This window comes from Abramis brama (genome assembly GCF_963993115.1).
Source record: "Abramis brama genome assembly, chromosome: 14".
NCBI classification, from domain to species: domain Eukaryota; kingdom Metazoa; phylum Chordata; class Actinopteri; order Cypriniformes; family Leuciscidae; genus Abramis; species Abramis brama.
This window is the reverse complement of record NC_139976.1, coordinates 10169224-10181723: the sequence shown is the minus strand read 5'-3', so window position 1 is coordinate 10181723 and position 12500 is coordinate 10169224. Positions and strand designations below refer to the sequence as shown.

The 12500-nt window shown below is 39.5% G+C and overlaps 1 protein-coding gene and 1 long non-coding RNA gene across 2 annotated transcripts in view; one reads left to right on the top strand and one right to left on the bottom strand.

The window, feature by feature from the left end:
- The window catches only part of nherf1a (NHERF family PDZ scaffold protein 1a), a 21929-nt gene extending 17928 nt beyond the window's left edge, over positions 1-4001 (top strand). The window contains exons 6-7 of the mRNA XM_084135439.1: positions 2460-2576; positions 2661-4001. Of these exons, the coding sequence (XP_083991565.1) occupies positions 2460-2576; positions 2661-2816 (273 nt within the window). The 3' untranslated portion in view covers positions 2817-4001. The remainder of the gene's footprint in view (positions 1-2459; positions 2577-2660) is intronic.
- Positions 1-12500, bottom strand: part of LOC311096362 — a 253553-nt gene that overhangs the window by 66341 nt on the left and 174712 nt on the right. The gene's annotated exons all lie outside the window — the stretch shown is intronic.

Here is a 12500-nt window from a genome sequence, read left to right as displayed (position 1 = left end):
CGTTTCTCAGATACTCCTCTGATGTTTGTCTGGCTCTGATTCCTGGCTCTTGCACAGCTGTAGATAGCAGAGAGTTTGAGTCTTGTAAATCCATCATTACTTTTGAGATTTGTGGATCATCATGTGGTTTATATCAGTTGTTCTGATGTCAGTAGGAGACAAGGAGACTGTTAAGACGACTAAGTGAAATTTTTTTTTGTAAAATTCCTTAATTACATCATACTTTCTCCTATGAAATATTTGAAATGTTACATACCAGAAAAGTACTGTATAATCTTGGCAACGTATAAACAAAACAAGCTAATTTTAATTTTCTGATGTAGTGCAACAAAATCCTTGCTTTCATGCTGGTCTTTGCTGACCTACTTGATATAGACATACTTTTTAAATAAATTAATGCTTTTATTCAGCAAAGATTTAAATTGATCAAAAGTGACAGTAGTAGAGACATGTTACAGCAGATTTCTATTTCAAATGAGCCTTCTATTCGGTTTCCACAAAATTCCCCGCCAGCATTTAAAAAAAAAAAGTTCCCAGCCATGGCCAGCATTCTGGATCATTCTCTCAAAAAACAGCTTTGCCATCACAGAATATATACATTATTTATTTTTTTAAATATATTAACACAGTAAACAATATAATAATTCCACAATATTACTGTTTTTACTGTATTTTTTATCAAATAATTGCAAAATTGGTGATTATAAGAGACTTCTTTTAAAAACATAAAATATCATGGTTGCACTTTATTTTACAGTATTGCACTTATGTCTGTAGTGTATGTACCTAAGAAAGTACTGGGTAATATAAGGTAACTACATGGGTTAAGGTTAGGTTTAGGTGTAGGTTCAGGGTTAGTACCTAGTTATTACCCAGTTATTGTAAATATTATAATAAGTACAGTATTTACTTATGTAAGTATGTAAACTAAGCTAAGCTAAGTAAACTAAACTAAGTATGTAAACTAAGTATGTTTACTTATCTTGAGTATGTAAAATAAAGTGCTACAAAAATAATATATATATCATAAACTTTTGAACAGTAGTGTACGTAGTACTTGCTTCTTTATAAATTTTGTAAGGTTACATACCAAAAAAACTAATTTAGTGCAACAAACTCTTGCTGTTTTCAAACTTGTTTTATTCTTTACTGACTGATGCTGGCTATGTTTTGGATTTAAAGTTTCTGAAACCTGCTTGATTTATAATACAATATTTATAGATTCCAATAATAATGGAACCAGTGAAGTGATCATTAAATTTTAAAATGTCTCAGCTCTGAAATATTTCGTTGGTTAGAATGTGGTTCAGTCTCTTTAAAATTGATCTCTTAACCATCACAAACAACTTGAAATTTCTAGGAATTTCAAATCTTTGTTCAGGTTAGTCTGACTATGTTCTGTTGAAATTAATTATTTCATTTGCATTACATCAGGTTCCCATGGCAACTGACCAAAGTTGTTTGTGATGGTATAGCAACCATGGTATGGAGACCTGAATTGAGGATCTATTATTTTGTAACATTTTTCAGTTGCTAATCTCTTAATTGACCACACTTACAGATGTAACGAAACTTTCCTACTGAACTCAGAGCCTGTTCTAATACCCACACTTGCGGTGTTTGGAGTGGACTTGACCACTTGTCTACTTACATGACGCATTTCCTGTGTTTGGCCCAAGTGTTCAAGTTGGCGTGAAAGACCACAAGTGTGTGTAGAACTTTTGATTACCTGATGGATCACACATGCATACAAAATAATTATTTTATAAAATACATGCACTCATCTACACTTAATGTTTTACTACAAATTTATATGTAATATTCATTTATTTTATTAATTTTAATCATTATTTTTAACTAATGCTGTAGTTTTCTTTGGCATCTTGTGTACATAAGTTCCTGAACATGATGAATGATGGGACACACTTAGCTTCATATACCGCTTTGAAGCTGTGTTAGAGATAGAGTGTGGATATAAGCTTTGACATTTATCAGACCTGGGATAGCCTTGGACATCCTGTGGCATGCACACACTTTCAAGTGGCCACACGTGTGGATATTGGGACAGGCCCATAGTCAGATTGTGAACTGAACAAAGCTCAGGGTCCATCTTGGGGTTTGTTATTGGTACTGCACTTTGTGAGAGAGTGCATTAAAAATGAAAAAAAAAAAAAAGATTTCTGTCATCATTTACTCACCCTCATGTTGTTCCAAACTTTCTTCTGTGGCAAAGGCAAAGATATTTGGAAGAATATTGGTACCTTATCAGTTTAGGTTCCAATTGACAAAAAAAAAATGGAATGGAAGTCAATAGGAACCAAGATGGTTTGTTCAAAATATCTTCTTTTGTGTTCAGCAGAAAAAAATGAAATGCACACAGGTTTGGAACGGTGAATTATTCCTTTAACTGTGTTTTAATGTAATGTTTATATTAATGTCTCATATTTCCTTTGTTGCAGGTAAATGGAAAAGCAACCCTGGAGGAAAAGCCTAAAGTAGCTATGAGTCTGTCGACCTCGAGCACCTCCTCCAACACCTCCACTTCTGCAGCTCCAGCCAGCACCTCAGCACCAGAGGTTTGTGTCCACACACACACATTCTTGAGTATATGGAGACCGCAAGGTCTAGAATGTAGATTTTTCACAATGATACGTTTGCAGGAGAAACCAAAAGAGAAGGCTTCAAGTGATGGTGCAGGACTAACTCTGAACATGTCGCTGCAACAGGCCAAGGAACTAGCTCACAAGAAACGCTCCAACAAGAGAGCCCCGCAGATGGAATGGAGCAAAAGAAACGAGCTCTTCAGCAATCTCTGAGCCTCCTTTGTGCCTCCCCTCTTATCCGTTTTTTTAAATGTTTTTCTTACTTCATCTACCCCTCTATAATTGTCCATCCCATCATGCCTCTCTGCTCCTTTTCTCGGTCTTTCAATACACTTGCACACAATTAGAAACCCTTTCACATGTATGTTTTTAAACCAGTGTTATTTCGCCTGTGTGATTTCTGAATCTGTTGATTTTTAATGTCTGATAAACTTTTGTCGACTTGATTTACCTCTATATCACTGATGTAAGACAAAATATACGATTTAACATTACTGTATAATGTACAGTCTAGAATATAATTTTTTTTAAAGAAGAAAGCTTAAATGATATCTGAAACCTATTGGTATATTTTCTTGCTTTGATGCAGTATTGATGGCCCTTCAAGAGCGCTGTATAGTTGCAAAAGATGAGTTTCTTTAGGACTAGTCTTAACAGAGATGGGAAGTAACTTTTAGAGCAGCAGCAGTCCATCAAGTTTTCATTTTGGGGTTATGATCAATTCATAATGAAGTGTAGAAACTACAGCCTTTTAATTTTGTAAATGTGAGCTGTTTTTGGTATGGGACCCATTAACCACTGAAATGATACTGTTTGACTGAATGATTAACATGTTAGTTGATAATGTTGGCTGATAAACCTTCTCATTAAAGGTTTTATTTAAAGTGCTTGTTTAGTGGATGTACTATGCTTTTTAAACAGTACATGGTAATGAGTAATGGATGTTTTAAGCACAAAATCTGTGGTGTAATTTTACTTGTAAATCTTCCACTGTATTGTATTTCCTCTGCAAATGCTCGCTTCACTCCATATGACTTTTACATTTTAATTCAAATATTGAAATGTACCTGCTTTAAATAACTGTTAAAGAACAATGTAAGTCTCTTTGTTCTACACCAAAAACAAGATTTTATAATGAACATTATTAAAAATGTCCGGTCTGTTATGACTGTATTTATATAAAAAAATTAATAAATAAAAATCACTCATTACTCGACTGAATAACTTTAGTAGCTTTAATAAGGATAAATGTATATTTAATTCATACAGTGAAGACTATGCAGTGTTTTAATTTTACATTTGATTATTCAATTTCTGTAGTAGTTCTTACTTGAATTCTACTCTTAAATAGTCTGTACCTGAAAAAAATTAAAGTTTTAATAATTTGTATTCTTCTTATATTGTATTTGTTCCTGTTGTTTGTAAATTGCATCTTTGTTATTGATAACAGTTTTAACAAAACTTTGTTTTTAATAACAAAGATTTAAAAAACAAAAATAACTATATTGAGATCTATTGTTATTGTGAAATAAAATTAAGAATTTAGTACATACACTGATCGTTAAAATGTCCACCGTAATTTCCAGTCTGAGACTGCTGGCCTGATACCAGGTTTAGGTCAGCAATTTCAGACCAGAAGTTGTTTCTGAAGTTTCCGGAAGTTGTTTCTGGACTGACGCTGTTGTCCTGAAACAAATGGTTCTGTCACGTATGGTTCTGCAGAACCAACTTCCGGTCTGAAATGGAAGGGCGAGCGGCAAGAATTGCTTAAATTTCCAAATACCTGCAGTCCTCAGATACTCTGCCAAAAGAAAAAGTGTGTACGTTTGCTTAGAACCTAATGTGGTGCTAAGCACTTTTCCACATCAAAGACCTTTTTTTTTTATAAATATGAACATTGGCTTGCATTTTAACGTATGCGCACTGGTTCGCCCAAGTTAAAAACAGTGCATACGCAAGTTTTTTATAAATGAGGCACCCAGTCTGAAACTGTTGACCTCAAACTGCTGTCAGATACTTCTGGTCTGAAACTGCTGGCCTGCAGAACCAACTTCCGGTCTGAAACGGCTGGCCTGAAACTGCTGTTCTGCAAAAGCAACATTCGGTCTGGAACTACTAGCTTTGGTTCTGCAGAACCAACTTCCGGTCTGAAACTGGTGTCACATATGGTTCTGGAGAACCAACTTCCAGTCTGAAACTGCTGTGCTGCAAACCCAGCTTCCGTTCTGAAACTGCTGTTTTGAAGAAACGACTTCCAGTTTAAAACTTCTGGCTTGAATCATAACCAGGCGGTCTGCTATGAATGTATTTATATCCTTATTTAATATTCCTTACAGAACCAACTTTCGGTCTGAAATTGCTGGCCTGAAACTGCTGCTTCATATATATATATATATATATATATATATATGCAGAACCAACTTTCGGTCTGAAATTGATGGCCTGAAACTGCTGTTTCATATATATATATATATATATATATATATATATATATGCAGAACCAACTTCTGGTCTGAAATTACTGGCTTTGGTTCTGCAGAACCAACTTTCGGTCTGAAACTGCTGGTCTGAAATGGCTGGCTTTGGTTCTTCAGAACCAACTTTCAGCCTGAAACTGCTGGCCTGAAACTGCTGTTTCATATATATATATATTTATGCAGAACCAACTTTCGGTCTGAAACTGCTGTTTCATATATATATACAGTGCAATGCATAAGTGAATACACCCATGCTAAAGTTGAATAAAAAGAGGAATAAAAAATCATATTTTGGAAATTGAACTTAATGCCTTAATTAAAACAATTAGGAAAAATCCAACCTTTAAGGACACCAATTTTCTTTGTGAATGAATAATGTATCGTAAATAAATAAATGTTCTTCCTTAAAATACATGGTGCATAAGTGAGTACACCCCTATGTTAAATTCCCATAGAGGCAGGCAGATTTTTATTTTTAAGTATTTAAAAAAAAATTTTTTTAGGATACTATGCATCCTGATAAAGTTCCCTTGGCCTTTGGAATTAAAATAGCCCCACATCATCACATAGCCTTCACCATACCTAGAGATTGGCATGGGGTACTTTCCATAAGATCATCTCTCAATGCAAATCAAACTAGCTTTTAGGCTAACTGAAATAAAATCATGCCAATCTCTAGGTATGGTGAAGGCTATGTGATGATGTGGGGCTATTTTAATTCCAAAGGCCAAGGGAACTTTATCAGGATGCATAGTATCCTAAAAAAAAATATAAAAAAAATACTTAAAAATAAAAATCTGCCTGCCTCTATGGGAATTTAACATAGGTGTGTACTCACTTATGCACCATGTATTTTAAGGAAGAACATTTATTTATTTACGATACATTATTCATTCACAAAGAAAATTGGTGTCCTTAAAGGTTGGATTTTTCCTAATTTTTCAAAATATGATTTTTTATTCCTCTTTTTAGTCAACTTTAGCATGGGTCTATTCACTTATGCATTGCACTGTATATTTATGCAGAACTAACTTCTGGTCTGAAACTGCTGTTTCATATATATATTTATGCAGAACCAACTTTCGTTCTGAAACTGCTGTTTCATATATATATATATATATATTTATGCAGAACTAACTTCTGGTCTGAAACTGCTGGCCTTGGTTCTGCAGAACCAACTTTCGATCTGAAACTGCTGGTCTGAAACTGCTGTTTCATATATATATTTATGTTAACCAACTTTCGGTCTGAAACTGCTGGCCTGAAACTGCTGTTTCATATATATATTTATGCAGAACCAACTTTCGGTCTGAAACTGCTGTTTCATATATATATTTATGCTAACCAACTTTTGGTCTGAAACTGCTGGCTTTGGTTCTGCAGAACCAACTTTCAGTCTGACACTGCTGGCCTGAAACTGCTGTTTCATATATATATATTTATGCTAACCAACTTTCGGCCTGAAACTGCTGGCCTGAAACTGCTGTTTCATATATATATTTATGCTAACCAACTTTTGGTCTGAAACTGCTGTTTCATATATATATATTTATGCTAACCAACTTTCGGTCTGAAACTGCTGGCTTTGGTTCTGCAGAACCAACTTTCAGTCTGAAACTGCTGGTCTGAAACTGCTGGCTTTGGTTCTGCAGAACCAACTTTCGGTCTGAAACTGCTGGCCTGAAACTGTTACATATATATATTTATGCAGAACCAACTTTCGGTCTGAAACTGCTGGTCTGAAACTGCTGTTTCATATATATATTTATGCAGAACCAACTTTCGGTCTGAAACTGCTGTTTCATATATATATTTATGCAAAACCAACTTTCGGTCTGAAACTACTGTTTCATATATATATTTAAGCTAACCAACTTTCGGTCTGAAACTGCTGGCTTTGGTTCTGCAGAACCAACTTTTGGTCTGAAACTGCTGGTCTGAAACTGCTGGCTTTGGTTCTGCAGAACCAACTTTCGTTCTGACACTGCTGGCCTGAAACTGCTGTTTCATATATATTTATGCTAACCAACTTTCGGTCTGAAACTGCTGGCTGTGGTTCTGCAGAACCAACTTTCGGTCTGAAACTGCTGGCCTGAAACTGCTGGCTTTGGTTCTGCAGAACCAACTTTCAGTCTGACACTGCTGGCCTGAAACTGCTGGTTGATATATATATTTATGCAGAACCAACTTTCAGTCTGACACTGCTGGCCTGAAACTGCTGGTTGATATATATATTTATGCAGAACCAACTTTCAGTCTGACACTGCTGGCCTGAAACTGCTGTTTCGTATATATATTTATGCTCACCAACTTTTGGTCTGACACTGCTGGCCTGAAACTGCTGGCTTTGCAGAACCAACTTTCGGTCTGAAACTGCTGGCCTGAAACTGCTGTTTCATATATATATTTATGCTAACCAACTTTCGGCCTGAAACTGCTGGCTTTGGTTCTGCAGAACCAACTTTCGGTCTGAAACTGCTGGCCTGAAACTGCTGACTTTGGTTCTGCAGAACCAACTTTCGGTCTGAAACTGCTGGCCTGAAACTGCTGGCTTTGGTTCTGCAGAACCAACTTTCGGTCTGAAACTGCTGGCCTGAAACTGCTGGCTTTGGTTCTGCAGAACCAACTTTCGGTCTGAAACTGCTGGCCTGAAACTGCTGGCTTTGGTTCTGCAGAACCAACTTTCGGTCTGAAACTGCTGGCCTGAAACTGCTGGCTTTGGTTCTGCAGAACCAACTTTCAGTCTGACACTGCTGGCCTGAAACTGCTGTTTCATATATATTTATGCTAACCAACTTTCGGTCTGAAACTGCTGGCTTTGGTTCTGCAGAAACAACTTTCGGTCTGAAACTGCTGGTCTGAAACTGCTGGCTTTGGTTCTGCAGAACCAACTTTCAATCTGACACTGCTGGCCTGAAACTGCTGGTTGATATATATATTTATGCAGAACCAACTTTCAGTCTGACACTGCTGGCCTGAAACTGCTGGTTGATATATATATTTATGCAGAACCAACTTTCAGTCTGACACTGCTGGCCTGAAACTGCTGTTTCGTATATATATTTATGCTCACCAACTTTTGGTCTGACACTGCTGGCCTGAAACTGCTGGCTTTGCAGAACCAACTTTCGGTCTGAAACTGCTGGCCTGAAACTGCTGTTTCATATATATATTTATGCTAACCAACTTTCGGCCTGAAACTGCTGGCTTTGGTTCTGCAGAACCAACTTTCGGTCTGAAACTGCTGGCCTGAAACTGCTGACTTTGGTTCTGCAGAACCAACTTTCGGTCTGAAACTGCTGGCCTGAAACTGCTGACTTTGGTTCTGCAGAACCAATTTTCGGTCTGAAACTGCTGGCCTGAAACTGCTGGCTTTGGTTCTGCAGAACCAACTTTCGGTCTGAAACTGCTGGCCTGAAACTGCTGTTTCATATATATTTATGCTCACCAACTTTCGGTCTGACACTGCTGGCCTTTGCAGAACCAACTTTCGGTCTGAAACTGCTGTTTCATATATATTTATGCTAACCAACTTTCGGTCTGAAACTGCTGGCTTTGGTTCTGCAGAACCAACTTTCGGTCTGAAACTGCTGGCTTTGGTTCTGCAGAACCAACTTTCAGTCTGACACTGCTGGCCCGAAAATGCTGGTTGATATATATATTTATGCAGAACCAACTTTCAGTCTGACACTGCTGGCCTGAAACTGCTGGCTTTAGTTCTGCAGAACCAACTTTCGGTCTGAAACTGCTGGTCTGAAACTGCTGGCTTTGGTTCTGTAGAACCAACTTTCGGTCTGACACTGCTGGCCTGAAACTGCTGGCTTTGGTTCTGCAGAACCAACTTTCAATCTGACACTGCTGCCCTGAAACTGCTGTTTCATATATATTTATGCAGAACCAACTTTCAGTCTGACACTGCTGGCCTGAAACTGCTGGTTGATATATATATTTATGCAGAACCAACTTTCAGTCTGACACTGCTGGCCTGAAACTGCTGTTTCGTATATATATTTATGCTCACCAACTTTTGGTCTGACACTGCTGGCCTGAAACTGCTGGCTTTGCAGAACCAACTTTCGGTCTGAAACTGCTGGCCTGAAACTGCTGTTTCATATATATGCTAACCAACTTTCGGCCTGAAACTGCTGGCTTTGGTTCTGCAGAACCAACTTTCGGTCTGAAACTGCTGGCCTGAAACTGCTGACTTTGGTTCTGCAGAACCAACTTTCGGTCTGAAACTGCTGGCCTGAAACTGCTGACTTTGGTTCTGCAGAACCAACTTTCGGTCTGAAACTGCTGGCCTGAAACTGCTGGCTTTGGTTCTGCAGAACCAACTTTCGGTCTGAAACTGCTGGTCTGAAACTGCTGGCCTTAAACTGCTGGCTTTGGTTCTGCAGAACCAACTTTCGGTCTGAAACTGCTGGCCTGAAACTGCTGGCTTTGGTTCTGCAGAACCAACTTTCGGTCTGAAACTGCTGGCCTGAAACTGCTGGCTTTGGTTCTGCAGAACCAACTTTCAGTCTGACACTGCTGGCCTGAAACTGCTGTTTCATATATATTTATGCTAACCAACTTTCGGTCTGAAACTGCTGGCTTTGGTTCTGCAGAACCAACTTTCGGTCTGAAACTGCTGGTCTGAAACTGCTGGCTTTGGTTCTGCAGAACCAACTTTCAGTCTGACACTGCTGGCCTGAAACTGCTGGTTGATATATATATTTATGCAGAACCAACTTTCAGTCTGACACTGCTGGCCTGAAACTGCTGTTTCGTATATATATTTATGCTCACCAACTTTTGGTCTGACACTGCTGGCCTGAAACTGCTGGCTTTGCAGAACCAACTTTCGGTCTGAAACTGCTGGCCTGAAACTGCTGTTTCATATATATATTTATGCTAACCAACTTTCGGCCTGAAACTGCTGGCTTTGGTTCTGCAGAACCAACTTTCGGTCTGAAACTGCTGGCCTGAAACTGCTGACTTTGGTTCTGCAGAACCAACTTTCGGTCTGAAACTGCTGGCCTGAAACTGCTGACTTTGGTTCTGCAGAACCAATTTTCGGTCTGAAACTGCTGGCCTGAAACTGCTGGCTTTGGTTCTGCAGAACCAACTTTCGGTCTGAAACTGCTGGCCTGAAACTGCTGTTTCATATATATTTATGCTCACCAACTTTCGGTCTGACACTGCTGGCCTTTGCAGAACCAACTTTCGGTCTGAAACTGCTGTTTCATATATATTTATGCTAACCAACTTTCGGTCTGAAACTGCTGGCTTTGGTTCTGCAGAACCAACTTTCGGTCTGAAACTGCTGGCTTTGGTTCTGCAGAACCAACTTTCAGTCTGACACTGCTGGCCCGAAAATGCTGGTTGATATATATATTTATGCAGAACCAACTTTCAGTCTGACACTGCTGGCCTGAAACTGCTGGCTTTAGTTCTGCAGAACCAACTTTCGGTCTGAAACTGCTGGTTTTGGTTCTGCAGAACCAACTTTCGGTCTGACACTGCTGGCCTGAAACTGCTGGCTTTGGTTCTGCAGAACCAACTTTCAATCTGACACTGCTGGCCTGAAACTGCTGTTTCATATATATTTATGCTAACCAACTTTCGGTCTGAAACTGCTGGCTTTGGTTCTGCAGAACCAACTTTTGGTCTGAAACTGCTGGCTTTGGTTCTGCAGAACCAACTTTCGGTCTGAAACTGCTGGTCTGAAACTGCTGGCTTAGGTTCTGCAGAACCAACTTTCAGTCTGACACTGCTGGCCTGAAACTGCTGTTTCGTATATATATTTATGCTCACCAACTTTTGGTCTGACACTGCTGGCCTGAAACTGCTGGCTTTGCAGAACCAACTTTCGGTCTGAAACTGCTGGCCTGAAACTGCTGTTTCATATATATATTTATGCTAACCAACTTTCGGCCTGAAACTGCTGGCTTTGGTTCTGCAGAACCAACTTTCGGTCTGAAACTGCTGGCCTGAAACTGCTGACTTTGGTTCTGCAGAACCAACTTTCGGTCTGAAACTGCTGGCCTGAAACTGCTGACTTTGGTTCTGCAGAACCAACTTTCGGTCTGAAACTGCTGGCCTGAAACTGCTGGCTTTGGTTCTGCAGAACCAACTTTCGGTCTGAAACTGCTGGCCTGAAACTGCTGGCTTTGGTTCTGCAGAACCAACTTTCGGTCTGAAACTGCTGGCCTGAAACTGCTGGCTTTGGTTCTGCAGAACCAACTTTCGGTCTGAAACTGCTGGCCTGAAACTGCTGGCTTTGGTTCTGCAGAACCAACTTTCAGTCTGACACTGCTGGCCTGAAACTGCTGTTTCATATATATTTATGCTAACCAACTTTCGGTCTGAAACTGCTGGCTTTGGTTCTGCAGAACCAACTTTCGGTCTGAAACTGCTGGTCTGAAACTGCTGGCTTTGGTTCTGCAGAACCAACTTTCAGTCTGACACTGCTGGCCTGAAACTGCTGGTTGATATATATATTTATGCAGAACCAACTTTCAGTCTGACTCTGCTGGCCTGAAACTGCTGTTTCGTATATATATTTATGCTCACCAACTTTTGGTCTGACACTGCTGGCCTGAAACTGCTGGCTTTGCAGAACCAACTTTCGGTCTGAAACTGCTGGCCTGAAACTGCTGTTTCATATATATATTTATGCTAACCAACTTTCGGCCTGAAACTGCTGGCTTTGGTTCTGCAGAACCAACTTTCGGTCTGAAACTGCTGGCCTGAAACTGCTGACTTTGGTTCTGCAGAACCAACTTTCGGTCTGAAACTGCTGGCCTGAAACTGCTGACTTTGGTTCTGCAGAACCAATTTTCGGTCTGAAACTGCTGGCTTTGGTTCTGCAGAACCAACTTTCGGTCTGAAACTGCTGGCCTGAAACTGCTGTTTCATATATATTTATGCTCACCAACTTTCGGTCTGACACTGCTGGCCTTTGCAGAACCAACTTTCGGTCTGAAACTGCTGTTTCATATATATTTATGCTAACCAACTTTCGGTCTGAAACTGCTGGCTTTGGTTCTGCAGAACCAACTTTCGGTCTGAAACTGCTGGCTTTGGTTCTGCAGAACCAACTTTCAGTCTGACACTGCTGGCCCGAAAATGCTGGTTGATATATATTTATGCAGAACCAACTTTCAGTCTGACACTGCTGGCCTGAAACTGCTGGCTTTAGTTCTGCAGAACCAACTTTCGGTCTGAAACTGCTGGTTTTGGTTCTGCAGAACCAACTTTCGGTCTGACACTGCTGGCCTGAAACTGCTGGCTTTGGTTCTGCAGAACCAACTTTCAATCTGACACTGCTGGCCTGAAACTGCTGTTTCATATATATTTATGCTAACCAACTTTCGGTCTGAAACTGCTGGCTTTGGTTCTGCAGAACCAACTTTTGGTCTGAAACTGCTGGCTTTGG